The following is a 25,008-nucleotide window of genomic DNA, read 5'->3' as shown; positions in this document are numbered from 1 at the left end:
CCAGAACAACAACCAGAACAACAACCAGAACAACAACCAGAACAACAACCAGAACAACCAGAACAACAACCCGAACAACCAGAACGCGACTCAGAACCAGAATCAGAACAATGATCAGAACGAATCTTAGTTGAGTAGGAATCTTAGTGTCGGTTGGGAGTTGGCGTTTTATGTTGGTGGGGTTTTGATATCTAACCTGGCGTCTATCATGTTGTTTGAGTACAATTGCTTTTGACATTCATTCTTCTTTCCGTCTTTAGGTAGTCCACCTGTTCGTTTGCATGTTGCATCAGCTTGAATTTGTTGTTTCTTTTACCGTCTACTTACCCGCAAGGCAAACCGGCTTGGACAAGCATGCAGTCGGTTGAACGATGGCCGCCTTGACGTGGGTCTCTGTCCAGTCCGATTGAGTTGAACTCGCTTCAATGTACTTTAATAAAGCCGAGAAAAATAAAAAAAAACATCATTCACTGGGTTGAATTGTTTGGAGGAGCGTAGTAGTTTATTAGCCTGAGGAATTGGCCTGTTGTGTGGATACTCAAGTAAGAAAGCGAACGAATGTGGTGAAATGTGTTACCCTTCCACATCCAAGTGAGAGGCACACCACTATTACTTCTACACATGTTTCTGCCTGCCAGGGACCACGCTACCATTTAAGCAACACTGCTCTTTACTCTTGATATCCAATATGGTCCCTTTGCTTTCAATGAGTGATTCTATCGAATGCCAGGATCAAAGGGGACCTTGGTCGCCATCAGAAAATTAGCCTCGCCCTCATTGCTGAGAATCCAAAGCTTTCCGGAGGAGAGCTTGTAACTGTATCCCAACTACATTCAAAAATCCATGACCTCTGCTCTTCTCCAAGTGGCTTACATTGCTTTAATCGGCATACAAGGACAGGTTGAACTACTTTGGCGATACTTATGCGGCGGGCGGTATTGGAACTTACAATAAACGTACCAAAACCGAGAGGCCGGCCGACAATTCACTTACACCACCTACGAAAGGCGAGATTCAGCGGAATTCATCCTGATCCCCTTCAATGAAGAATTGTGGTGGGAGCTGGGAGCAGACCAGTCTCATGCTCCGTCTACAAACAACAACGATGCTGCAGCCGCGTTGAAAGCCTCATCCCCTCAACAAAGTAGGTCTAGTCCAACCATGCGCGTTAGCTCCATCTTCTAAAGAAGTTCATGTAGTGGCTTTGTCTCCTGTTTCTGTCAAACGTGCAGAGCCAACCAACGCTGCAGACGCAAACGAGCCGTTCAACACCAGACAGGCTGCACCCCAGATAATAAATACACTAACAGCCACCCTTCCCAAAGATGATCCTTCATCAACCGATATTTAAAAAACACAGCCTACCACCACGACAGCCGCTCCGCAGCATAACGTCCGGCGCCATTCCCTTGCCTCTAACAACGTCTACTCGTCCACCGCTCAACTGGTCAAGCCAGTCTCAAATATGGAATCATCGAAGCAAGCCCAGACAGTACAACCCAGCCGCGAAAATTCACCGGCGCCCCCTATCGCTGGTATATCAGCGACCGCAAATACTACAAGGCCGGTACGATTGTCTCGGTCATTAACAAGCCTGGGTATCGCTTCTACCGTGGAGTGCGAAGCGACACACAGCAACCCGGAAGGGTCACTACATGTCCCTACAAGCCAGGTTGTGGATGAAGCGGAATCCAGTGCCTACGGAACCGCTCCAGATCCAGATCGGCACTCACAGGAAACGCTCTTTCAAGACATTCAGCAAGAGGCAACTTCTTGTGCTGACGAGGCCGGGAAATTGGAGCGTCGATTCAAGAGCCACAAACAGTGCCTGGAGGAACAGGTTTCTGCCTTGAATGAAGAGAACTCTCGTTTGAAAGACGAACTACAGAATTTCAAAGAATCTGCGAGACAATATGCTGAGGTGGCTCGGGAGTGCTATGAAAAGCTTCGTGGTCTTTGTATGTCAGTCATGGACCATGTTGAATATGACGAGACTCTTAAAAGGAATATCCAGACCCAGCTTGACCACATCAAGGCACTTCGCAAAGAGATACAGGAATACGACAGCAGTGAATCTGATCATCAGGCAACGCTTAGAGCAAAGGATGAGGAGATACGGTCTCTTACTCAAACAGTACGGGAACAGGAGGCTCGAATCGCGAAATTGGAATCGTGGAGTTGTAATTTCATGCAGATGGTTGAGAAAGGATCTAAGGCTTCCCAGAGTGGGGATTAGTCGGGGCTCAATAGGTGTCTTTGGCAGTTTTTCTCTACATTTATGTTTGTCGGAGCACTTCGGCTTTGAAAATTCTGGGTTCAGGTAGTCAACTGATACATTCTGTACGACATCGGCATTTAATGTAATATATGATCCAATATCTGGATTTGTTGAATACCATGCTCCCGCCTGCTGCTTTCGAATATTAAGGGCCAGATAGTTCTTCCGTCATATTGATCATGGCAGTGCAATGAGAATGCCCTTGTAGCTCGGTTACCAAGGTCACTCTTTCGCACACAATGCGATAGTAGCCTTCACAACCAAGCATATACATAGGTACAAAAAGCCATTGTCCGTAAATCTTTCTACGCCAAGGAGGCTCATAACTGGTCAATGAAAGCCATTTTTGATGTTTTCCTCCCTTAGCTTTCTTCCAGAGCCTACCATATTCCTTGGGAGGAATTCAATACAACCCCTCCAGAGCCAATTGCATTCATAGTTAACAAAGATATTTATAGACCTTATACTGTTAACCTACTCATTCACTAGACCTCTAGGCTGCCTGCCTATTTCAAGGCCTCGATTTTGTCTGTCTCAGTTTTCCCTAATATTTTGAATCTATTCCCTTTCGTCAAGTTCATTGTCTTGAATATCCTGGCAACTTGCATGCAGACTGAGTCTCGTCGGTATCAGCCTGTGCATCCTTAGCCGGGGCTTCCTAAACATTTACACCCTGAGGGCAACTGAAGTTATTCTTCATTGTCTGGCTGGGTCTTATCAGCTGAAAAAGTGCTGGTGATCCAGACGCGTCAAGATGGCAGACTCGAGCACACGTACTTTCATCAATAACCACGCGTCAATTCTATCGGGCTACACCCCACGAAATACAGTCCACACTCCCCGAAACACTGGCGTCTGGACAAAAGATGAGATTGCCGATTTGGTATATTATCGAGACCTACACCGTCATCTCTCATGGGGGGACTTCGCCAAAGTACGTTAAGCTCTCTTGATTCACGTCATATTCCTTGCTCACTATGCAACTCAAGAGATGGTTGGCTAACTCAGACAAAAAAGCTCGGCCTCTTCCCAGGAAGAACAATCAACGCTATGCAGACGCGCCACTCATTCGCTAGACGCGTCCTCGGGCCGACTACGCCAACGCAGACGCAGTCGCCACTCTATCTGGCGGTTCCGGTTACCAATGCACCTTCGGTGTATACATCGTCTGACCTTCATTACCCCGGTCCCACATCAAATCTTGGTGCATACGACGGCAATACAATAGTTGTCAGCGGAGGCGAGAGCGAGGCATCTTTTACCCCTACTCCCGGTCCAGCATTTGGTCCTGGGGCACACGAAGGCAATACAATAATTATCAAATGCGATGGCGACACTGATGCCCGTTCTCCATGGAATACTAACGCTACCAATCTCAGTACTGGGCCGGTTCAGTTCGTGATGCGGCCTCATGACGTCCCGATTCCAACTATCGGAGAGTTCTTCCCTCGAGATAAAGATAGAGACACGGATACACATTACTCTTTCAATGACTGCTGCGCTCGATGCGAGAAGTGTCAGGAGTGTGAATATTGCAAAGGCCGAACAAAAATTCAGACGTCATTCGTTGATATTCCGGACAATGTAAGATATCCAGATCCCAGGTTCGTACCTAATATCACATTAACAGATTAATTAATAAATCATCAGTTCGACACTGTCAGATACAATGGCTGGACAGCGTTCCGTGCCCGTCCCGTGCCTGTTACCCCCGACTTTGAACCATCCGAATCGCCCAACGATATGGATCTCATCTTGACGCCGCCGGACGCTTTCGACGTGATGGATATCGACGAAGCTCGGGTTCAGCGAATAGCCCAGGAATGTATGAGTACTTTAGCCTCGGAAGTTGGAAGAGACGAGGCGGAAGCGGCCTTTGATTTGTTGGCGTTGGGTCGATCGTATGAGAACGCGGATATGCGGTTCTAACTCTGGTTTGAACAAGCACTCCGTTTCTTGGATTGTTTCGAGAAGTAACAAGCATTGCGGAGGATGGCTGATGCGAAGAAAAGTATTGGATATTTAGCAGGAATGATATTTTGAAGCCTTATGTGAATTTTGTTTTGACTGTCCCGTGAAAACTGTAAAATTTGTTACATGCACGCGTCTTTGACTTGCCCACTCACCTATTAACCCGCAATCCAACAGGAACAAAGTAGCCTACTATTAGCAGAACGACGATGTCTTAGATTTAGACAGTGGATGGTGGTTGCTCAACGTTTGGGTCTTATATATCTCCAACCGCCGTGTTTGTCGCCCTTTATCTCTGTCCATCAAGCTTCCATGTATATATATCGCTACCATCGTTACTCTTGTAGAAGGTCAACTTACTTCCGTATGCAATCCATGTGGAGACTTCTGGCATATTATACCTTCCAGTACCCCATTTCACCATTCAGCACCACCCAACGAACCGAAATGTCAGGCCAAACCCCTCCAGAGTCCAGCAAAGCGCCAGAGGATGAGCTCTCCATAGTGCCGGGTTGGACAGGCGAGGAAAATAACCGCCTTCTCGAGCTGAGAAACGCACACCCCGATATATCATGGGAATCGCTTAAAGAAGTATGTGGCCTATTGTTGATGTTGGTTCTCGCGGCTTTCTCGACACTTATTTTAATGGGTTGCTCCTCTATGCCATGATTCCGGTCTGCAGCGATGGCCAGCAAACACGATATCTCCCAAGAAACAGTTGCTAACTTCAGCTGTCCGGGATATTAGGCATTCTATTTTCCCTACAGAACCCCTGCCGAACTAGAGCAGCAGTACAGGCATCTCACGCAAAAGAGACGCAGGGGTGAATATGATGACGGCGATAATATTGAGTCTCCCGTTCCCATGAGACCTCGGGCAAAACGCTCAAAATCAGAATCGAATGTTAATGACAGTGTTCAACGGGTAATATCTCCCAACTTGCTCCCCTTCTTGTCCTGCCAGCATATACCTTTCACGCTTTCCTTCACAATTTCCCTGGTGTGATCTATTCCACTGACGCTTCACCAACTCCAAGCATGCATTCAACCAAGACCAACCGATACAACGTCCGCAAGTTCCCCGGCCTAACCTAGCGGTATTAATTCCTGGTGGCGGGAAGAAGGCAGAATACGTGGAATGGCTACCTGGCCGGTCCGCTCTCGACAGAGACACTTACGCTCATCACCCGCTAAAACCAACGACATCCACCTGCTCCACACTGGTATCACAGGTGTCACAGGTGTCACAGGCATTACAACCTCAACAGGAACCGAATCGCTCTCCGAATCCGGCAGCATCTACACATGCACACGGCAGGAGTGCAGCCGCACAACCGCCGAATTGGGATTCATTTCCATCCTTCCTGCCCGTCCGGCCAGCAGTAGCCACGACATCCTCTACGCGGAATCCCTCCCGCTCCCGATCCGGCAATGTCACGGCTCGTCCTCAGCACGGCAATTCTGAACAAGTGGAAAACATACTCCCCCGCTATATGCGGCGAGGAAGTTTGCCGAGTGAGCGTTACTTGTTCCCACCAGGGGCGTCTCCCACCCGAGCCACACGCCCTTTGGACACGAATCCAGATCGAAGTACGGCAGCATCAGGAGACGTTCCCATGTGCTCATCGGAGCAGGTTGATTCTCAGAATCCCGATGCAGCTAATGGACGTGGTGGAGATGGAGAAACGACGGGGGACATGGGAGGGAAGGAGACCGACAATCAGGATGGGACGGACACCGGTGCCAACTTCCCGTGAGCAGGTGCCGGAGAGAAGTGCTGAAGATGGGCTCGGAGTATATAAGCGGATCGGTGAGGAGGCAGGCAGAAAGTCAAGGACAGCGATTGTGACTTGCAGAACCTGAAGGGAGTTCATATGTTCAGACAGATTATTTTGGGTAGAGTTATTTAACATTTTGGTACTGTTTTGAAGTTGTTGCTGGGCACCTTTTTTGGACATTGATGCAAGTGGTTGTGATTATCTCATGGTATCTAATCGTCATATTCCCCCTAGCTCATCTTTTTGCTTTCATTTTTTCTGTTTCTAAAGGAGTTACGATAATGCCGTAGAAAGTAGTGGGAATGCAGCGGAGGGACGATGTCATGATTGCCCATCACAGCCTCGCCCGCAGGCATGAGACAACGAAAGCATCCTGGATTTATCCTTGATTTCTCATCTCTTAGACCGATGATAGAGAACCGTCCATATAGCACTTCAAAAGCCTGGCATCTTACAGCTGTCGCGTTTGTCCTCGATCACGCAAAACCGCCAAAATTTCATCAGCCCATCCTGCATCTAACGAAGCATCCTTGCCGTGGTCGTCTAGGCAAACACAGTTTCTTCTTGATATAAAAGCCAAATGTCAATCCATGCCATGGGATGAGTTTCATAGAGTACGTGATTCGTTGGTAATCCAACGTGTTCTTCCTCTGTGCCATGTCTTTTTGAGACTACAGCCACCCTCAGCAACTATGCACAGACTCTTCTGAGACCATTCGCTGACATGGATCGTCTGGAATATTAGATATTCAAATTCCCGGGTAGAACGCCCGCAGAGGTTGAGGAGAAATACACTTGGGAAAGAAGAGACACAGGAGTTGCGAAGACGGCGGTGATGATGGAAGAGATGACGTCCCCACGAAGCCCCAGGCAAAACGATCGAAAGACGGATGCGATATCGATGTCTTTTCTAATAGTGGCTCTCATGTAGAGTGGAGCAAACAGATTCATCAAGACATTAAACCCCAGCCTGGTCGTGCCAGGCTAGACATTACCGACAGCGGTCTATTCGTCACCCAAAGCAGTGATGACTGCCCGGATACGGACATCAATTCCCGAAATGAGCCAGGATATCATGAGAGACAAGGCAGGGAAACCCTGGAGGATAAGATGGGAAGGACGGATAGGAAAGGAACAGGAGACGACGGCAACATTCACTTGGATGGTATCTTTAAACCGGTAAGACATTCCAAATTTACTAACTTCATTTTCGATTTTTTCTTCCCATCCGTCTCTGCTGGTGTTACCAGGTACACTAACACTTGTGTCAACTTCAAGGGCAACTCGAACCAAAACAGAGGAGGTCCCATGCACATCCGACAACCAGTACCTCCGTCCCCTGCTGAGCAGAGCCAATTTCACGCCATCTCAGACCATGCTTCAGTGTTGTCCCAGCTCCCGGTCTCTGAACAAGCACGCATCGAGGCGACCGATGATCTCTCAACTAGGCCCCTGCTAGAGCGTTACATCAACGCACGCAAGGATTCCTTCGGGTGGCCAGAATCAAAAAGAAACAACATTCTCTATCCAGAATTTATGGCTGTCCTTTGGGCCTATTGCACACCTAGGCTGCTGATGCTAGGAGACAAGCCGCCAACCAAGGCCTCGACGGGTGTCACATCGGTAGTTTTCCACAGCATATTAACAGGCTGGTATGCTAGTCAAGTTATTAAGGTGAAACCAGAGTTATTTCCGCGGTCTCGCTTGCTAGGGAAGTGGGATGACAACATTCACATTGACCCGTGCGCTGGCTCCATGCGTGGAAACTGGTTTCATTCTTCTGGATGCGCTCGATGGAAGGCAGCGTGCCCCGGAGCCCTGAGCATGGTGTACCACTTAAGCCGGCCTATCATTTGGCTCCTAATACCACTGATGCACTTGATGTGGTCGGGCGAGAGGCGACGGAATGTATGGAGGAGGAAAGCAAAAACAGAATGTCGTCGATACGAATGCTGTCTCTCAGTGGTCGGGACTTACCAAAGCAAAATAGACGGAGAGGTTGGAATAGCAGTTAGAAAGACAAATGGCGGTCATCGTTAGATATTCTTATACTTTTGTATGCAAGCAGTGTTGGCTATGCTATCCAAGGACATGCTCTAGCTACATTAAACATTACATTCATTGCGTTCCATTGCGTATTTTCACCTTGTCTGGAAGTAATTCAGACATATTTGGTATACCATATTACCGGTAGATATCACTGACCCATCATGGTGAAGTCTAAGTGTGCTATATTTACTTGCGCCCGTTTGCATCCATCCATCTTCCCCCTCACTCCTTTTCATCATCATCACATATTCTATCCACGCCTAAAGCTGGCAACCTGTTTGTCTTACCATTTATCTTCCATTGCATATGCCAAATATTCAGTTTATCACCCGTACCCAAAACCATATTGGGTAATCCTACAAAAAATGGCAGCAGAAACAGTGCCAAAGAAACGTCAGCTAGCCTGGTCACCAGAAGAAAAGGCACGTCTCATTCACCTACGTGGGCAGAATCCTGATATCACCTGGACGGAGTTTCATAAGGTACGCATTGTCCTATTTCGCTTCTATTGGCCCCTCGTGCTGTTCTTTTTATGTTTCATTTGACGCGATGTTTGACGTGTTAATACCACCCCATGCAAAGTCCTGGCAGCAGCCGCAACCAAGTCCAGGAGCCGAATTGCCAGCTGTTGTTATTGTAAAGAAAGGCCGCTAATATGCATTCCTTGATGCTTGTTGTTGTTAGAGATATCCCTTCCCCAATCGAACCCCCACGTCGGTGTTCCAGTGCCACCGCCGATACACCGCGCCTGAGGGCGGGAGTACCAAGCGGAAAAGAAGAAGAGAAAGAGATGACAATGGTGGCGGTAACACTACTAAGCGGGGCAGATATGGATGCCAGAACAGGGACGAAGAGATCATACACAGCGAAGATTATGAAGATGAGGATGAGGTGGGTGATACAGAGGAGACGGGAGACGAAGAATGGACAGACGACGACGCCGGGGATATCGGCTTCAATGGAACAGTTAGTCCGGTAAGACAAATCGGTCATCTTCCTCATCCATTTCTTTGTCTCCATGAACTATGGAAAATATTCTAACTCTTCATTGAGCTTAAGCGCGGCTCGCCGTGCACGAAAGATTACACACGACACATACCAAACCCAAAACACACCGACCCTGAACACAAACCTCCGATGACATACACTGCCAGACGGACATCCAGAGGATCTGGTATAAACCCACGATTCGTGGCCGCCCGAACCATCTACTCCGTGGACCCATCCCCAAAAGTCCATCTCGGGTTTGAGACATTCAGGAGTCGGTTCAATAGTATCGAAACCGCTGCTGTGAACGCCCGAGAAGAGGCCAGGAAAACCAAGGAAGACATAAAGAAGATGCAGGAGGATATAAAGAAGATACAGGAAGATGCAAGTAAGGATAAGAAGACGCTCACCGGGATAGTGTCCTGGTTGGGAAATTTAAAGATGGTGGACTTATTCAGGATGATTGACGGGGGTGATGATGGGGATTTTAAAGTTGTGTCTCCAAGTGAATCGGGGGATGGTTCTAAGGCATTGCTTACTCGAACTGCGGAATGTGACTTTGAGAGTGAGCATCTACGGGCTTGGAGTGGCTAGAATCCCTTTACTTACCGGTATGGTCTTGTTTGATCCCCTGATGGACCTTCTACAGTTATAGGCTGAGATATATCTTTAACCTAGTCACCCAAGTAGTGGTAGTAGCTTCTGATATTGGATTGTCAAACTCACCTCAACTAATATTAAAATACGCAGCATGCTATCACTGTCTCATGGACATAATAGCAAAATCAAAAAATGGCCGATACCTCCCAGTTGCTACTTCTGTCCCCTCACACACTCCCACTCCCCTCCATTCTTAACACCCAACCAAAGCAGATCCGGCCGCGAATAATGCCCACAAACGTCCACAAAAGACCTCGACATACAAATCTCATCGAAATTCAAATCTGCGTAGATGATCCCCTCCTGATCATTTGCCAAATCAGTCGTGAGTTTCCGCCCATCCGGTGCAAACACAGCTGACCCGCCCCCGCCTGGTGAATTCATCAGTGCACCCGTCTGCGTGCGCATTTGGTCAATTCCCTTCGTTGTCAGGACTGCCGTGCAGTGCAGGACAAAAGATTGAGATTCTATCGCGTAAGTCTGAGACACAGCCTCCAGGCCTTTTTTTTCATTAACCTGACTACCTCTGACAATTCAGCGTGAACGGAATAAACACGAACCTTCTTTCGAGATGGAATACAAAGCGCCCTCACCAGGATGTGGATAAAGAGGCGGCCAAGCAGAAACATGAATTTGCTCGCGCTGCGCATACGTATGATACTTCAGCAGCGGCTGGATGTGTTCCCAGCAGGAGAGGGCTCCGACACGCCCTGCATTGGTATCCGCGACACTGCGGAGACAATCACCGGGGGAGTCACCAAAGACAGTGCGCTCCATGTGCGTGGCCTTGATTTTCTTTCTAGTCATGAGGATCTTCCCGTCGGAATTGATTGTCGCCTGTGCGATATACAGACTGTCGTGGATATTCTCGGTGAAACCGAGCACAACAATAACTTTGTTCGCGGCAGCGGAGGCCTGGATTTTGGCCATTTGCGGGGAGTCGAGTTTCAGCGAATTGCGCATATATGCTGTTGTCATTTGTGGGTCGAGCGGGCGGTCCCTTGTGGGGTTTGTTCTATCAGTTCAGATTTCCTTCAAATTGGCAATGGTAGGGATGGCCGTGGTGGCGCACCATATCCAAGCTGGATACCCGGGGACCCAGCACTCGGGGAATGCGATGAGCTGTGCGCCGTTTGATGCAGCTTCGGCGATAAGAGAGCAGGTCTTGTCCACGGTTGCGTCGAGGTCAAGCCATACCGGCTCGGCTTGGGTCACGGCAACCCGGACTTGCTTTGCTGTGGACATGTTTAATTGAAGGTTGTCAGTATTGGTTATTGACCTAGCACGAGTCGGAAGCAGTGGAGAATCGCCGGACGCTTTAAATATGTACCCAGACGGACCGTATCAGCGGAACATCCCCCGCCCCCAGCCGTTCCCCTCAGATAACGGTGCGGAATAAGAACTGCAGCTTCCCAGGTTAAACTTGATTTACGACAACCCCACATCTCCTCCGATACGAAGGGTGCCACAATGGGCGCGGACATCGAAATGAAGGTACGAATGGCATGCGTAATTTCTAGTCGATCGAAAAGTAGGACATAACGCGACCATGGGTTTCCTTGGTAAGTCACGATGGATTAACGAGATCTGACGGTATATTTTTGCTCACTTTGTTTAGAAACTTCTTGGATTCCTGCTTATATACAATACTAAGATCGCGCTAGGTCCTCTTTGATGATATCCGCCGCCTTTTCTGCCACCGCAAACACTGTGGCCTGTATATTCCCCCTAGGGACCAGCGGGAACAAACTCGCATCAACGACACGAAGATTGCTCGTCCCATATACCTTCAGTCGCGGGTCTACGACACCCCCATCCTCTCGCGGCATCATTGCGCACGTTCCACTGACATGATACATGGAAAGGACGAGCTCTTTGCAAAGGTCCTGCGCCTTCTCTAGTTCGGCTACTTTATCAGGTGCATGGAGGCGTTGGCCACCGGGCTTCAGGAGCTGCGCCATCGCCTCTGTTTCTGTTATTTTCTCCATCCATATGCTGTGGCGCGCTTGCAGCTCCACATCGGCGGGGTGGCGGAGTATTCCGGAGTCGATGGCTGGGGCGGCCGCCGGATCTGCAGACGAGACATGCACGGAGCCTCGTGAGAGTGGATGGCTTAGCAGTGAAACGATGCTGATAAAGTTTCCGGGGTGGCTCATGCCGAAGATATCATTTGCATTGGGGCCTGCACGGGGGAGAAGCTGGAACGGGGCGAGGATGTACTGAGCTGTGGGCTCGTTCGGGTCTTTAAGCATCTCTCGCAGGATGCTGTACTGCTTTCGGTACGTGACCGGAAGCTTGGGGTCGTCTAATGACGAGTCGATTGTCTGGAGTAGATGCTCCCGCTTGTCCCCTGGGAAGTCTACGCAAGGCATGAACGCAGAAACAAGAGGAACCATGCCCAGCGGCCCAGACCCGTCTTTCTGGTATGCAGCCATCGCTGCGGCAGCGACTGCAGGGTCTCGCGCCATATCGCCAGAGGGCATACCATCGGCAACTTCGTAGCCAAATGATACGATGCCATGGTCCTGAAGATTCTCGCCAACCCCTGCTAGATCGACTAGCGGCTGGATCCCATGCGAGCGGAGAAGCGACGCATTCCCGATCCCGGATAACTCGAGCAGCTGCGGCGTTTGCGTAGTCCCGGCTGCTAGAATCACCTCGCGACTAGCAGAGACTGTAAATGTCTGACCATCTTTGGTGAATTTAATGCTTCTCGCAGTGGCTGGGCCTGCGTCAGACCCATCGAAAGCGATCTTGTCAACTCGAGCCCCCGTCATAATACGTAGGTTCGTACGCTTCGTGACATCGGCCGTCAGATAAGCAGCAGCAGCATGACTCCGGGTACGCGTAGCAGGATCAATAGCTCCGGGCGTCACAAACGGCCCAACTCCGGCACCCTTGATAGGATCCTCCGTCTGCGGCCAGCCCAGGCTCTCAAACGCGCGCAACCAGGCTCCATGATACGGCATATACTCGTCGCCAAACGACACCTGCACAGGCCCGCTGGCACCCTGATCTTCTTTTTCTGACTTCATTCCTGCGAAGAAGGACCGTACTGAATCTGTGGGCGGAGTGCCTGTGTGGAACCTTCGCACGTACTGTTCAAAGCCCTCCCATCCCCAGCCTGGATTTCCTAATGCCTCCCAGCCGTTCATCCCAGTGCGTGACGGGTATACAACCATCCCGAGATTAATCGTGGATGACCCGCCCAGGGTCCGTCCCTTATTTCCAAGGATGCGTCGCCCATTGAGTTGTTCCTTTATTCACATTAGCAGTGATCGCGTCTGGCCTGTTCAAGTCAGTTCACATACTTGCGGAGTCGACCGGAAATTCCAATCGAAGTCGGGGTCTTCGAATGTCGTTGGTGCAAGCCCAGGGATCGTAATACGGGGGTCGTTCAATCGGTTGGTCCCTGCTTCCAGAACGAGCACTCGCACATTGGGGTCTTCAGTCAGTCGATTGGCAACCACCAAGCCTGATGTCCCGCCGCCGACAATTACAAAATCAAAGCTTGAGTCGTGTACTCCGACCACGGAGTCTGTGTCGATATCGGCCATTCCTGGTTATGGCTGTTTAGGAGTTTACGGGTTTCGCATGAGCGGAGGACAGGCTTACCTTATAAAAACCCCCAAAAGATCCATTGACCCATCGGAGAACGAGGATAACCCGCATTATTGACATGTGTTTAATTAGGCCACCGTGCCATTAGACGGATTCGGCTAAGCTCGACAGGGATCACAGACACTAAGCCCGCTCGTCCATCCTAGCTGTATCCAGAGGCTCTCGCGTGCATTGGATGCTCGTCCAATGAGCGTTCTCAGTAGCGACAGACCTGACGGCTCGCAGCTTCCAGGTATCCCTGGACTCCATAACAGTCTCACTGCTTTTCATCGCTCTAAAAGTGCTGTTGGAGACGCAATCTGGCTTACAGTGGTATTTGTCACACATGGCATCGAGCGAACTCAGAGCGATGGACGGCACATAGCGTCAATTCGGGCTGGGCCAAAATCCTGCGAAAAGTGTCATCGGCCTGTCATTTATGTCAACCCAGCTGCTATGATCCACATCGTCACATCGCTTAGATTTTCGCTCAGATTAGTTCTCGAGAACGAAGGATCGTGAAAAACGGCCCCAGACGAACCCCGATTGCACTTGGCAGTGGAGCCAGTTTGGGGTCGGACCATCTCGTCCACATCTATTAATTGAATTCCCTGCCGATAGTGCCGGCATGTTCTTCATGGTCTTTGGAAGTCCTCTGCTGCTGGTCAAATAGCAGTAACCTGTCTATCATGGTTGGAAAGTACGGATTAAGGGCCCGGGATGGTCGCAACGTCGTCATTGTCATTATTGTCCTCGGCGTTCTCGCCATTGCTGCAGTCATTCTACGTGTTTTCTCTAGAAGGATTCGCAAGGTGTCCCTCGGGCTGGACGATTATCTGATGTTAACTGCTATTGTGAGTGCGACTTGAATACCACGGATGCCGTTTATGCTAACTATACTGTCTAGTGGTTTGTCATTGTGTCAACGATTCTGGTCATCACAAGTGCGTCCAAGACCGTCCGCGCCGTATTGAGATGTATTGACATCTGCCCTTTTAGCTGTCACCCATGGTGGTGTCGGATTGCATATGAACGAAGTCGACCCGGAGAATCTGATATACACGATGAAAGTATGTATATCAGCCAATTTAATTGGAGTCAAAATATACTCATCTCAACCCAGATGATTATTGTCCTCCAGTCATTATATGGCGTAGGGCTGGCCCTCGTCAAAACATCGTTGATGGTTTTATACTACCGGCTCTTCGGGACCCTGAAAAGCTTTCGCATCGCCATCTACCTCACCGGGGCCATTGTCTGGGCGTGGGGCTTCAGTATTGTCCTTGAGTCTTTCCTCCTATGCCAACCTGTGGAATACAACTACAACCCCATGCGCCCTGGCGGGGGTTCCTGTGGGAACCGTAACGCGGCCTTTGTTGTCGCCGGAGCGCTGAACATGGTTACAGACTTTATGGTCATGCTCCTCCCAGTGCCATACATCTGGAGTCTCCAGCTTGCCACTAGTCGCAAAATAGGGCTGGTCCTCACATTCTGTCTCGGTCTCTTGTGAGCCTCCCAGTCCACCTATGGCCAAAGAATTCTGTTAACAATTTCATAGCGTCAGCGCAATTAGCATGGTCCGAGTTTTCAGCCTAATGAGCATAGACTTTGAGGACGCCCCATGGACTCTACCTCTGCCTCTGATGTGGAGTATCGTTGAAGAGCAGCTAGCTATCGTAGCAGCCAACCTCCCCATCCTGCGACACGTTCTCGCTGCCATTCTCCCAGAGGCCTGGATGGGTTCCTCCAGGTGCAAAGCCACCGGAACAGTGAAATATCCATCCAGCGGGCAACAACAAAAGTACCATATGGATCGCTTGAACAAAGGCGGTAGTTCCTCCGCACGAGTGAGGGCCGTTCATGGTGGATGGAGTGACGATGAGAGATCTGAAACAAACTTAACTTTCCATGGAGCTCCGCCGGACGGAATTCATGTTGCGAGAGAGTTTGAAGTTCGCTGAGGTTGTCTATCATAGCCTTGCTCTTTCTCATACATCCAATCAATGGAGGCCAGGCGCCCTGACTTCTCACCCTCCATGAGGCCCACTTCCTAGCTATTCCACCCGGTTTTTTGGCCTCTTTGAAGGCTGGAGTTTTGTTCTCGTTTCCGTGGACGATAGTGGGATAAATATGCAAAAGAAACTAGTGGCATGGTGACAGCCCCATAGACCGTTACCTTAATATAAGACCTATTCAACTTTCGCTACCCTCGTCACTTGCTGTCCGGCACGATCCATTCCCTTCAATGGATTGTCCTTCCAGATCTCCACCTCACAGCCTCCCCTTATCACACCAACCCTCATTGTCGACAGCAAGTTATGCGCCGCATTCGAATGTCGATAAACGCCCCCATTGAAAACAGCCGTCGCGTCCTTTCCAATACCAGACTGAATAAACGCCTTCCCCCCAGGGTGCTCCTTTACAAATTCCGTCACATCATGCACAACTCCTCCAATTGCAACAAGCGCCCTCTCCGCAGACCCAGCCACATACTCGTCCCAGCTCAACACCGGCAACTGATCCAAGGGCACCCCCCAATCCAGCGTCGCCCTCTTCGCGTCAACCTTCTTTTGCAATTGCTGCAATCTCCCCTTCTCGATTTCATTCGCCCGAAACTCCTTCAGATCATATGCCAGTCCAACCTGCTTCCACGTCCAAATCATCCACTTTGTCGGATCATACTGCCACCACTCAATCGCATTGCGGTAGTCACTCGGAAACTCATGGTGGAAGTTATGATACCCCTCGCCCAGCGTCACAAGGGCCGTAAGGACATGGTCCCGCGGCGAATTCCGATCATCAAATGGCTGCTCCCCAAGCCAGTGCGCGAGACTATTAACGCAGTTCGTCGCCTGCTGGATGAAAAACACCCTCAAGATTCCCGCATACACAAACCCGCCCATCCAATCTCCCCAACCCAATCCACAAACAACTGTCGGGAATATCAACGTCATCCCCAGCGCACACTTGATATAATTCCTATGCTGCCAGATCACGACCCCGTCGCTGTCCAGGTCGGAACTATCGGACCGCCCGATCTTCTTGTAGTTCTGCTTCAGCACGATCCATCCGATGTGGCTGTACCAGAATCCCTTGCNGACGGAGTACGGGTCTTTCTCGGTGTCTGTGTACCGGTGGTGTGCGCGGTGGCCGCGCGACCACCACCGGATTGACCCTTGGCCGGCGGCTGCCCCGGCTAGGGCGAGGTAGATCTGCAGTGGGAGGGAAGCTTTGTAGCAGCAGTGGGCCCAGAGGCGGTGGTACCCTAGACATACGACGTTAGCCATGCGGACCATCAACCACCAACCATCTATCAACGCTAAACAGGAGTTGCAACGTACCAGCCGTGACCCCCAAACCAGCATTAAAGTAGTAAACGACAGCGAAGAGGGCAGTGTAGAGATGCAGCGGCGTCCAGACTGCGGCGATACACCCGGCTAATGGGAAGAAGAGGACAAATGTACAGTTGAGCCAGTTGATGTGCTGGTACCAGTTTGTCCATGTTACGGGGAGTTCGGTGATATGTGGCCTCGGAGCCTTGCCCTTTGTCGACGGCATGATGGGCAGGGTCTGCCTGTGCTGGTAGGCTTGGTAAGGGTGTTTTATAGGGTTCTCAGTGCCTCAGGCACTACAGGGTAGTAGTCGACGAAGAAGTGGCATTGACAGAGTCTATCGACCAGTATATAAAACAAACCAGCTCATTCTTACAATCAGCCCTACTTAATTGGTTTATATGTTTATGTTTCAACATCTCTCCGGTCAATTAACGACATCATTCAACCCCTTGGTGGTTTGTTGGGACGTATGTTGAGCTGGTGGGACAGGCAACTCGATGACTAAGTTGGACCACTCAGGCTGATGGATTTGAAAATCCTTCATGTTGAACACTTTCACAAGATCGAGTGTTGGCTGTTATCGAGATTCGGCCTAGGCTGGATTGCATTGGAAGTTGATCGTAAGGTAGCGATGGTTGGGAATGGGTCGATTGTCGTTGGGCTGAAGGGTTGTGACTCGTTGCCCTATACCGTACTCTAACATCACGACCGCAATTTTTGAATCCATGCGATTCTCCATGTTAACTAGTTAAATAATATTGAGTCTCGTATTTTACTGCTTAACTGGTTACAATAATCGATTGATATCGGCATTGTTGGAAAACAAACGTCCTGGCAGGTGGCACCATATCCATGGATTGCCGAACATGACTCGATGCAGCTGCTCGTTTACTCTTGGCCCTTTGGTACCTGGGCCGGTTTCAGGCATGGCTAAGCTGATCCATACAAATTCAGGCTCCTGTTTCTTGTTTTGGTCGACGTCGACCTCTTCCTTGCTACCTGTCATCCCATTGTTCCCAACATCTGTTTATCCATCCATTCATCAAAGTCACAAACACTCACCTAATCCTTTCGGGTCAGTCATTGAGGTACCAACTTGATGCGACGAGCATCACAACGTCGGTCGATCCCAACATTCTGGATTGTTGAAACCTGAGCCTCCATTGAGGGTTATCGGGTAGGCAGGCTGATGATGATTTCTTGTCCTTGTGCAGTACAATTCTTGTTGTGGAGGTCGTCCTCGTGCCTCTCTATTCAACTGGCTTTTCCTAATGGAATAGGTGCACATTATAATTAACAACTCAACGGCGTGATGGTCTACTCCCATCTCTTGAGGCGATGCTCACATCTATATCCTTGCTAAAACTTGGTTGAGAACCTATTTTCCATCATTTCTACTTGCTACGCCGTAGGCAATTCCTGTTTTAACTTGACATGGTTATATCTGTGTAAAAACACTTCGGTTATCGTCGTCCTGTCCCGCGACAGACAGGTTCGATGAGGGCTGACCTGCTTATTTTGGGGAGTAACATATCATCACCATCGGAGTCCACTAAGCATCGTATCATTTTGATTGCACGAGCCACGAACGCATGTTTATTACCAAATGACACCTCTGGCTTGGTCGATATGTGCATATCAGAAGGTGTATTAATGGGTGCAGTTTTGTCTAAATAAACGCGGACATATCTCTTGCCCGGCCCATTCGAAACAGGAAAGTCGTACCCCATGATGTCAAGAGGAGACCTGGGACATTCCTAGTGATGCAGTTCAATTAGTTAATAAAGTTAGCTGTGAACATTAAGTTGTTGCTGCGTTTCCCTTGATGAGGACGGTGCTGAGGACAATAAGAACAATCCCCGATCGGGGCTGCGGCCGATTTATACCTCAAATACTGATCGACTACAAGCTAGTAAGACGTAGCTTCGTATTCAAAAAAAATACAATCCTAACATCCACCTGAAACGAGAGCTCGCAAGTCTAGACTTCTGAATAATCGCTGATCGGCACGCCAGGCAACTCAGCCTCATCGCCCAGACACAGCCCCGCTGCTTGCTGCTTGGCTGTTTAAAGCTTCGATAACCCAGCACTTCAACCTCAAATCCGCCTCCCATTACTCGAACTTGCAGTAATCCGTCTGCAAAATGCACATCCTCATCGCCGAAGACAAGTACGTCCCTCCAGCCCCAGCCACAGCTCCACCATCAACGACCAAGTTCACCGTCACCGTGCTAACAAAAACCAGCGACGTAAACCAAAAGCTCTTCCGCCTAATCCTTAAAAAGCTGGACCCAAGCATCACCATATCCGTCGCTTGGAATGGCGGAGAAGCCCTAGACTATCTCTCGAATCCATCCCCGGCATGTCCGCGGCCGGATATAATTCTTATGGATGTAGGCTTCTCCTTCTCTTTTTGTGCTTCGACTGATATGCTCACACCCTTCTACCATCATGATCAACATCAAGTAAAATAAGGCAGCTAACCAATAGTACCAACACAGATATCAATGCCCGTAAAAGGCGGGTACGAGGTTGTGGAGATCCTGCGCACACAGCAACCTTATATCGCAGATATGCAGCTCTCGTCTACGCCTATCGTCGCATTGACTGCGCAGAGAATGGCAGAATACGTTGTACAGATGCATTTTGCAAAGGGGTTTGATGATGTTCTCTGCAAGCCGGTTCAGAGGATGCTTTTGCACCGGGTCTTGATGTATTGGAGTTCCAGGCGGGTGACGCCGCGCCATGGGGTGTTGCGGAATCCGATGATTGGGGGGAGGGTGCCGATTCGGAGTGGGAGGGCACAGTGGGGGGGTTGGCGCAGGGCACATAAGGGGCCGACGAGTTTGCTTTGATTTCTTTATTCATTTGCTGTTCTCAGGTTTAGCTGTTTGGCGTTGTGTTGATAGGTTCGGGGAGTTCAATGGTGTTTCAGGCCGAGTCAATTCATTACGACGAGCACGCACCAGTCCTCGGGTTAGCTTAGCTATCAAATCTCAGACATAGTCACATATGCCTCATCCGTCTTTCTTGTTCGGGTGGCCTATTCCATAAATGAAGAACGCAAACAAACATCACCAAACCACAGTTTCCTAGTGTTTGTTCATCCACTCGTTCGATTACCAACCGTCACCGCCACCACCAGAACCCCAACCACCGCTATCACCAACGGGGGCAGCGACCTGATTGGTGGGGTTGCTGGTATCCCAGCCGCCGGCGCCCTGGTTGAAGTCCGAGTTGAAGTTGTCTCCGCCAGAGTCCGCCTGAGGGCAGCGTTTGATGGTGTGACCCACTGGAAGATATAATGTATTAGCATGGTCTTGAAACGACGGGAGAGGTGGATTCTTACTCTCGCCACAATTATTGCATTTAACTTTGGTCCAGTCTTTCTTCTTAGTACAGTCACGGCTGTAGTGTCCGACTAGGTAAGACGTTAGCAGTGGACCCAATCCACGTAACAAAGATGATCGGTTAGCGTACCTTCATCACAGTTACGGCAGGTAACAGTCGATACATCACGCGGCTGGTCACAATCTTTGGCAACGTGATCCTCGGATCCACAGTTACGGCAAGTTCTAGGAGGTGGTGCCTGCGGACAGTCCTTCGCAAAGTGACCCACTATCAATGGTCAGTATAAGCAAGCATGATATCCGCACAAACTCACTTTCTCCGCATCTCTTGCACTCGACTCCCTCAGCAGAACGGGGTTTATCACACTCGGCAGCTTTATGTTCGGAAGATCTACTCGAGTCAGTAGAGACAATGGACACATGAACCGTTTACATACCCGCAGTTTCGGCAACCGTATCTGTCACGGCGAGGCTGCGTGCAGTCACGCGCGCGATGGCCTGGTTCGTTGCAGTTCACACACTTGACCTCAACACGTTCAATGATTGCGCGTTCCTCCTTGCAGCCGCGGGAGGTGTGGCCCATTTCTAGATGCGTCAGCTTTCGCTTCCCTCTATAAAACCCTTTCCGGCGACTTACCACCGCAATTGGCGCACTTGGGGATCTGACGATCATAAGGCAAGCCAGCATCCTCAAGACGCTCAAGGTTGTCCTCAACGGACGAGGGCCAACGCTCACGGAGGTTGGCACGCTGGGGCTTGGCGCTGTAGAAGAAGCCGACGACATATGTGCAGTTGAGCTTTCCCTGAAGGTCGATAAGGCTGATGCAATCGGTGGGCTCTTTATCCTATCAATCGCGTTAGTCACCACCACCATATCAGTCAAAGGGCGGCCTACCAGGGCGATCAGGTAAATGTTGAACGACTGTTCGCGCATCTTCTTCTCGATGTCGACGAAGGTGTCGCTCGGGGCAGCCTTGCAGTAAACCTTGAAGTTCTGCCCCTTGTCAGCTTGGATTCAACGATGAAACAAATAACACCATACCTCACGGAAATCTTCCAAGTCCCTCTCGTCACTCGCCTTCTTGAGCCCTGCCCATGCCACCTCGGGGAGCTGGTCAGCGATGTTGTTTAGGTCAAACTTGCGGTTCTCCTTGCATTCCAAAGTCTTGTGGCCTATTACCTGTAAGCATTGCTTGGATTGAAGGATGAATGCAAACTTACCTTCCTGTTTGCAGTTCTTGCAAACATCGGGGGGACGCTCAGGACATTCGGCGGCGGGATGGCCTTGCTGGTTGCAGACGCGGCAAGTACCACTGAAAACGCGAGGCTTTGTGCACTCGGCCTTGGAGTGACTGTAGGAGTCAGCAGAGACTTGGATTTGGACGAATTTCCATACCCTTCCTCGCCGCAGTTATAACAGGCCATGCCTTTGCGAGGTTCGGTGCACTCGCGTGCGAAGTGGCCATCTCCACCACAGCTATGATAGTCAACAGTATATTCTCCTGGTAGTGATGCTGAGACCTACTTTCGGCACTTGGTGTCACGATCCTGGTCACCGCCAAAATCGCCTGGGCCCTGGTTCTCGTCATTCTTGAAGCCTGAAAACAAAACAGTTAGCTGATGAGTCCAGCATCTGAGTCCCACGACGTTTGCTAAGAAGCAGGGCGTATACTGAGATGATGTACATACCAGAGGCATCACCATTACCCCAGTCCCCACCGGCAACACCGGCAACACCAGCATCACCAGCATCACCACCACTATTCCAATCGTCGCCGCCAGAGGTATCGGCACCTCCTCCCCAGCTGTCGCTAGCACTCCAACCCATTCAGACCCGCTCGAGTGTTGTCACTGGTCTATTGAAGCAGTACCGTTAGTATAATGAAGGTTTTCTAGATGAGAGATGCTTTGTGTTGATGAGGCGAAAATGAGTAGTTCCGCACGGCGTGGAGCGGAAGGTGATGGAGAAACACACTTGCCTGGTTGTTTTGGTAGAGAAGCTACAAGTACCAGACTTCTCGAAGAATGAGGATGGAGAAAGGTGATAAAACAGACGGAAAGGAGAGATTGTGGGAGAAGAGTGAGTCGAGGCGAGGAGGAGAGGAGGTAAACAAACGGAAGTGCAGAGCAAATTTCGACCACGGGTAAGTAATTCACTCGTCGGGTCTCAACGACATCGCGTTTGCAGTTGTGTTTCCTTCTCTTTCTAACTGACTCATCGAGCAGAATAAGGAGCTTTTCCACTGTTATGTTATTCCTTCTGCCTGGCAGTTGTTTGCTCACTTACTGCTTGACCTGATATGTTTTTTTGCCGACAACTCGATATGAAGTCGACGGCCTTCAAAGGAGTCTAGCTCATATAATCAGCAGTAATATGTTCTCTGTCAATTGAACTGATATTCTGTTGGCTTGCCCTCTCCAATTTATCCAGAAACTAACAGCTGGGCTCTCGACAGATACCACTGCACCAGTCCATCTCACCTCTCAATACAGCCGGGCAATCTACAGCTGCAGACCCCTGATGGCAAAACAGCCTCCCCGTCCCGGTACGAGTCTTCAAACAAGAAACGACCTATTCTGTGCCGTTGAGTTGAGAAACAGACTCTCAACAAGTGCATTTGTCATGTCTACTGAGAATTCGAAAACAGCGTAGAGTTCCTGCTGGGCTTATCATCTCCGGGTGTCTGAAGGGACAACTATCACGCTCTCATCATATGGAATATGGTCCATCCGTCTCCCTGTGTCGATTGCTCTCCCGGTTAGGTTCATATTCCAAGTCGACAGGTTGGTTCGTTCATCTTTCCTGTGCCTGCTTCACTGAAGACGGGTTAGTATTGATCTGCAAGTATATTCGACAAGGCAGAAGTCACCAGAAGTATACATCTCCCTTCGTTGTGGACTCCTTGATTTGCCTTGTGTAACGAGAGGCTTCCAAACTCTTCAAACAGTCGATTGTCAGTAATCACAGACTCGTTCTTCCCTGAGATCGATGGATCAGAAAAATCAGCGAAACAACGCACCTTTGCTCAAATCCATACTCAAAACCGCATCCAAGCACCAAGGCCAACGAAGAGAAAGTGCTTCCCCTCAAAGTCAGAATCCCATCTCTCGACGCGACTAGTCAGAACAGACCCCGGCCAGCTGAACAGCACACCGTCTCCGAGACTTGCAAGCAAGGAAGGAAGCTTCCCTCCCTGACTCATAGTCATAACCATCCCATGCCAGGTGCCCATCACCCTGTACTGTTGTGGCTTGCCAAGACTCTCCATCTATCATATTACGTTTGGACAACTTCTTTTCTGGCTCTCTCTCCTTTTTCTTTCTTTCTTTTTTCCCTTTTTTTTTTTTTTTTTTTTTTTTTTGCCGGGTGTATGATGCAGGGGTTCCTGCACCTGGATAGAACCCAGGCTCCTAACGTCTTACACAAATGGACGGGGAAGCGAAACCGACGTCCGCGCTCGACGCCGTGTAAACCACTGCTCCTGTCAAGAGAGCAGGTTCCAAGATCCGATTGGTTACACGGTTACACCACAAGAACAAGGATAAGTGCCGGAAAAAGCAAAGATGGCGCGGACCCGGAGGGATCACTGCTGTCGCCATCAGGATTGACTTCCAGGACGACCAACGTACGCCGGCCAGAAGTACCGCGGTAAAACGCCAAAACGGCGTGCCTAAGATCAAGAATCAAAAGAGTATTTTTGTGTGAAGTCTAGCCATAATACGGTAAATTTTTGGGGTCTTTGTAATATTGCTACTTGCTCGTTAGTTGTGAAATAAGTAGTCAGTAGGACCTCTCCTACTGGTCTTTTACTAGTACAATTAGCTGGTGGTATTACCTTTAGCAAGACGTTCCAGTCTATCACTATCATCATCACCAATCAGTGTCGTGTTGTTAGGCCAGAGTCCCAGTCACTTTTCACAGCCTTCACTACTTTCGTTACGACTGCATTATACTTCTGTCCAAAGTTTTAGCACGCACAACGCCCTCCTAGGCAGCCCCGCCGGCCCCCCAGCAGTAGCTGACTGCATGGTATATTCCTACCCGTCCAGCTCATGACAACAATTCTGGTCATTCATTTAAAGCTCCACGGAGCTTTCCTTCAAACTTCATAACCTTCTGTATGTCTTCTCTCAAGCCCTCGATCCGCGTAGCAAAGGCCGCAAATTGCTCGCTTCCCGAGTTCTTTAGCTCATCAATTTCTTTCCTCAAGGCAGTGTCCTCTCTTTCAGCCTTTAATAGCTGTATTTCTTTGGCTTGGGAATCAATAACCTTGCTTTGTTCATCGAGCTTCTCCCGTAGCTGATCTAGCTTGGTCTCAACTCCCTTTGTATTCACAGCGGCCTGGAAGGCTAGGCGGCGGTCTATTTCTGCTCTTGTTCTGACCTCTTGTTCCCAGAACTGCGCCTCTTGCATTAACAACTGGGACTGGCCTATCATGCACTGGAATATGGGTGATCCCTTGTATGGTGTGCTGTTGGGTTTTGGTTCTGTAGCGGGTGTTGCTACGTTGGCTTGGTCTGCTTGTGGTGGTTTATTTTGTTGGGTAGTAGTAGTGGTCGTGGTGGAAGGGTTGGCAGGTATTTTAGGAGAAGTCCCATCTGTGAATGTTATTGCTCCGGATTCCGTTGTTCCACTTTGTATGGGCGGTCGAGGGGGCAACGACAGATTCATAACGTTTGAGGTTTCAGCGGCTGAAGTGCCAGAGCTGTTACCATGAGAAGGTGTTCGTGGCACAGCAGTTGAGTCAGGCTGGTAGCTTGTCACTGGCATGCCCAGGTTTTGAGGCTGGCTTTGCATAACCGGGGGCACAGTAGCCGGTTGTCTAATAGGGGATGGTGCTTTAGTTGGCTGAGGTTTTGAAGCAGCAGGCGGGGAGCCAAAAGGCTTTTTGGATGGGCTTTCAGATGGTTTCGCCGCAGGCCCACTAGGTGGTGAATACGACATCTTCTGTCGAGCCGGTCCTGGGGGAGCCTGTCCCGATGATTCCGAGGATGATTTTC

At 49.7% G+C, this 25,008-nt stretch overlaps 12 protein-coding genes across 12 annotated transcripts in view; 7 read left to right on the top strand and 5 right to left on the bottom strand.

The window, feature by feature from the left end:
* The window catches only part of ASPSYDRAFT_46751 (uncharacterized protein), a 1,132-nt gene extending 658 nt beyond the window's left edge, over positions 1-474 (top strand). Inside the window, exon 2 of the mRNA XM_040847302.1 lies at positions 29-474. Within this exon, the coding sequence (XP_040701399.1) occupies positions 29-130 (102 nt within the window). The 3' untranslated portion in view covers positions 131-474. The remainder of the gene's footprint in view (positions 1-28) is intronic.
* A 991-nt stretch (positions 475-1,465) lies between these two features.
* ASPSYDRAFT_69732 (uncharacterized protein) lies at positions 1,466-2,236 on the top strand (the record flags this gene model as incomplete). The annotated part of the gene is made up of 1 exon (XM_040850482.1): positions 1,466-2,236. One exon carries the CDS (start codon positions 1,466-1,468, stop codon positions 2,234-2,236), a length of 771 nt encoding a protein of 256 aa, XP_040701398.1.
* Positions 2,237-3,032: 796 nt separating this feature from the next.
* ASPSYDRAFT_133604 (uncharacterized protein) lies at positions 3,033-4,323 on the top strand (the record flags this gene model as incomplete). The annotated part of the gene is made up of 3 exons (XM_040840642.1): positions 3,033-3,212; positions 3,296-3,862; positions 3,929-4,323. The coding sequence occupies 3 exons, from the start codon at positions 3,033-3,035 to the stop codon at positions 4,205-4,207; spliced, it is 1,026 nt and encodes a 341-aa protein (XP_040701397.1). The 3' UTR covers positions 4,208-4,323.
* Positions 4,324-7,136: 2,813 nt separating this feature from the next.
* ASPSYDRAFT_32729 (uncharacterized protein) lies at positions 7,137-8,066 on the top strand (the record flags this gene model as incomplete). The annotated part of the gene is made up of 1 exon (XM_040845010.1): positions 7,137-8,066. The coding sequence occupies one exon, from the start codon at positions 7,137-7,139 to the stop codon at positions 8,064-8,066; it is 930 nt and encodes a 309-aa protein (XP_040701396.1).
* A 374-nt stretch (positions 8,067-8,440) lies between these two features.
* Positions 8,441-9,656, top strand: ASPSYDRAFT_32728 (uncharacterized protein; the record flags this gene model as incomplete). Its single annotated transcript, XM_040845009.1, has 3 exons — positions 8,441-8,557; positions 8,760-9,050; positions 9,129-9,656. The coding sequence occupies 3 exons, from the start codon at positions 8,441-8,443 to the stop codon at positions 9,654-9,656; spliced, it is 936 nt and encodes a 311-aa protein (XP_040701395.1).
* Positions 9,569-11,169, bottom strand: ASPSYDRAFT_1062921 (carbon-nitrogen hydrolase family protein). Its single transcript, XM_040839865.1, has 4 exons — positions 10,795-11,169; positions 10,283-10,722; positions 9,672-10,222; positions 9,569-9,619 (listed from the first exon to the last, which is right to left on the bottom strand). Exons 1-3 carry the CDS (start codon positions 10,965-10,967, stop codon positions 9,876-9,878), a joined length of 960 nt encoding a protein of 319 aa, XP_040701394.1. The 5' UTR covers positions 10,968-11,169; the 3' UTR covers positions 9,569-9,619; positions 9,672-9,875.
* Positions 11,170-11,371: 202 nt separating this feature from the next.
* Positions 11,372-13,279, bottom strand: ASPSYDRAFT_59085 (GMC family oxidoreductase; the record flags this gene model as incomplete). Its single annotated transcript, XM_040849638.1, has 2 exons — positions 11,372-12,979; positions 13,034-13,279. The coding sequence occupies 2 exons, from the start codon at positions 13,277-13,279 to the stop codon at positions 11,372-11,374; spliced, it is 1,854 nt and encodes a 617-aa protein (XP_040701393.1).
* A 732-nt stretch (positions 13,280-14,011) lies between these two features.
* On the top strand, positions 14,012-15,283 carry ASPSYDRAFT_90866 (uncharacterized protein; the record flags this gene model as incomplete). The annotated part of the gene is made up of 5 exons (XM_040852399.1): positions 14,012-14,176; positions 14,230-14,266; positions 14,322-14,392; positions 14,446-14,828; positions 14,881-15,283. 5 exons carry the CDS (start codon positions 14,012-14,014, stop codon positions 15,281-15,283), a joined length of 1,059 nt encoding a protein of 352 aa, XP_040701392.1.
* Positions 15,284-15,511: 228 nt separating this feature from the next.
* On the bottom strand, positions 15,512-16,880 carry ASPSYDRAFT_59084 (acyl-CoA desaturase; the record flags this gene model as incomplete). The annotated part of the gene is made up of 2 exons (XM_040849637.1): positions 15,512-16,587; positions 16,664-16,880. The coding sequence occupies 2 exons, from the start codon at positions 16,878-16,880 to the stop codon at positions 15,512-15,514; spliced, it is 1,293 nt and encodes a 430-aa protein (XP_040701391.1).
* A 369-nt stretch (positions 16,881-17,249) lies between these two features.
* On the bottom strand, positions 17,250-18,387 carry ASPSYDRAFT_32723 (uncharacterized protein; the record flags this gene model as incomplete). Its single annotated transcript, XM_040845008.1, has 4 exons — positions 17,250-17,401; positions 17,567-17,680; positions 17,810-17,925; positions 18,167-18,387. 4 exons carry the CDS (start codon positions 18,385-18,387, stop codon positions 17,250-17,252), a joined length of 603 nt encoding a protein of 200 aa, XP_040701390.1.
* A 414-nt stretch (positions 18,388-18,801) lies between these two features.
* On the top strand, positions 18,802-19,512 carry ASPSYDRAFT_90864 (response regulator; the record flags this gene model as incomplete). The annotated part of the gene is made up of 2 exons (XM_040852398.1): positions 18,802-19,050; positions 19,159-19,512. 2 exons carry the CDS (start codon positions 18,802-18,804, stop codon positions 19,510-19,512), a joined length of 603 nt encoding a protein of 200 aa, XP_040701389.1.
* Positions 19,513-19,636: 124 nt separating this feature from the next.
* Positions 19,637-21,878, bottom strand: ASPSYDRAFT_1064979 (putative zinc knuckle transcription factor (CnjB)). The gene is made up of 7 exons (XM_040839868.1): positions 21,697-21,878; positions 21,533-21,605; positions 21,229-21,359; positions 21,086-21,172; positions 20,903-21,001; positions 20,662-20,843; positions 19,637-19,839 (listed from the first exon to the last, which is right to left on the bottom strand). The coding sequence occupies exons 1-7, from the start codon at positions 21,757-21,759 to the stop codon at positions 19,761-19,763; spliced, it is 714 nt and encodes a 237-aa protein (XP_040701388.1). The 5' UTR covers positions 21,760-21,878; the 3' UTR covers positions 19,637-19,760.
* Between the last annotated feature and the right edge of the window lie 3,130 nt (positions 21,879-25,008).

Source organism: Aspergillus sydowii, assembly GCF_001890705.1.
Source record: "Aspergillus sydowii CBS 593.65 unplaced genomic scaffold ASPSYscaffold_7, whole genome shotgun sequence".
Lineage (NCBI taxonomy): Eukaryota > Fungi > Ascomycota > Eurotiomycetes > Eurotiales > Aspergillaceae > Aspergillus > Aspergillus sydowii.
The sequence above is the reverse complement of the archived record's forward strand: the minus strand, read 5'-3'. Positions and strand labels throughout refer to the sequence as shown.

What these genes read in the sequence shown, in the direction of transcription:
- ASPSYDRAFT_1064979 (XM_040839868.1), bottom strand. Translation starts at nt 21,759, where the DNA reads ATGCTGGTGATGCTGGTGTTGCCGGTGTTGCCGGTGGGGACTGGGGTA. An exon ending in GGGTAATGGTGATGCCTCTG is followed by an intron (nt 21,606 to 21,696) that starts GTATGTACATCA and finishes TTTTGTTTTCAG; the next exon opens with GCTTCAAGAATGACGAGAAC. An exon ending in TATGATCGTCAGATCCCCAA is followed by an intron (nt 19,840 to 20,661) that starts GTGCGCCAATTG and finishes CCCACCAATCAG; the next exon opens with GTCGCTGCCCCCGTTGGTGA.
- ASPSYDRAFT_1062921 (XM_040839865.1), bottom strand. Translation starts at nt 10,967, where the DNA reads ATGTCCACAGCAAAGCAAGTCCGGGTTGCCGTGACCCAAGCCGAGCCG. An exon ending in GGGTATCCAGCTTGGATATG is followed by an intron (nt 10,723 to 10,794) that starts GTGCGCCACCAC and finishes AAACCCCACAAG; the next exon opens with GGACCGCCCGCTCGACCCAC. An exon ending in GTATTCCATCTCGAAAGAAG is followed by an intron (nt 10,223 to 10,282) that starts GTTCGTGTTTAT and finishes ATGAAAAAAAAG; the next exon opens with GCCTGGAGGCTGTGTCTCAG.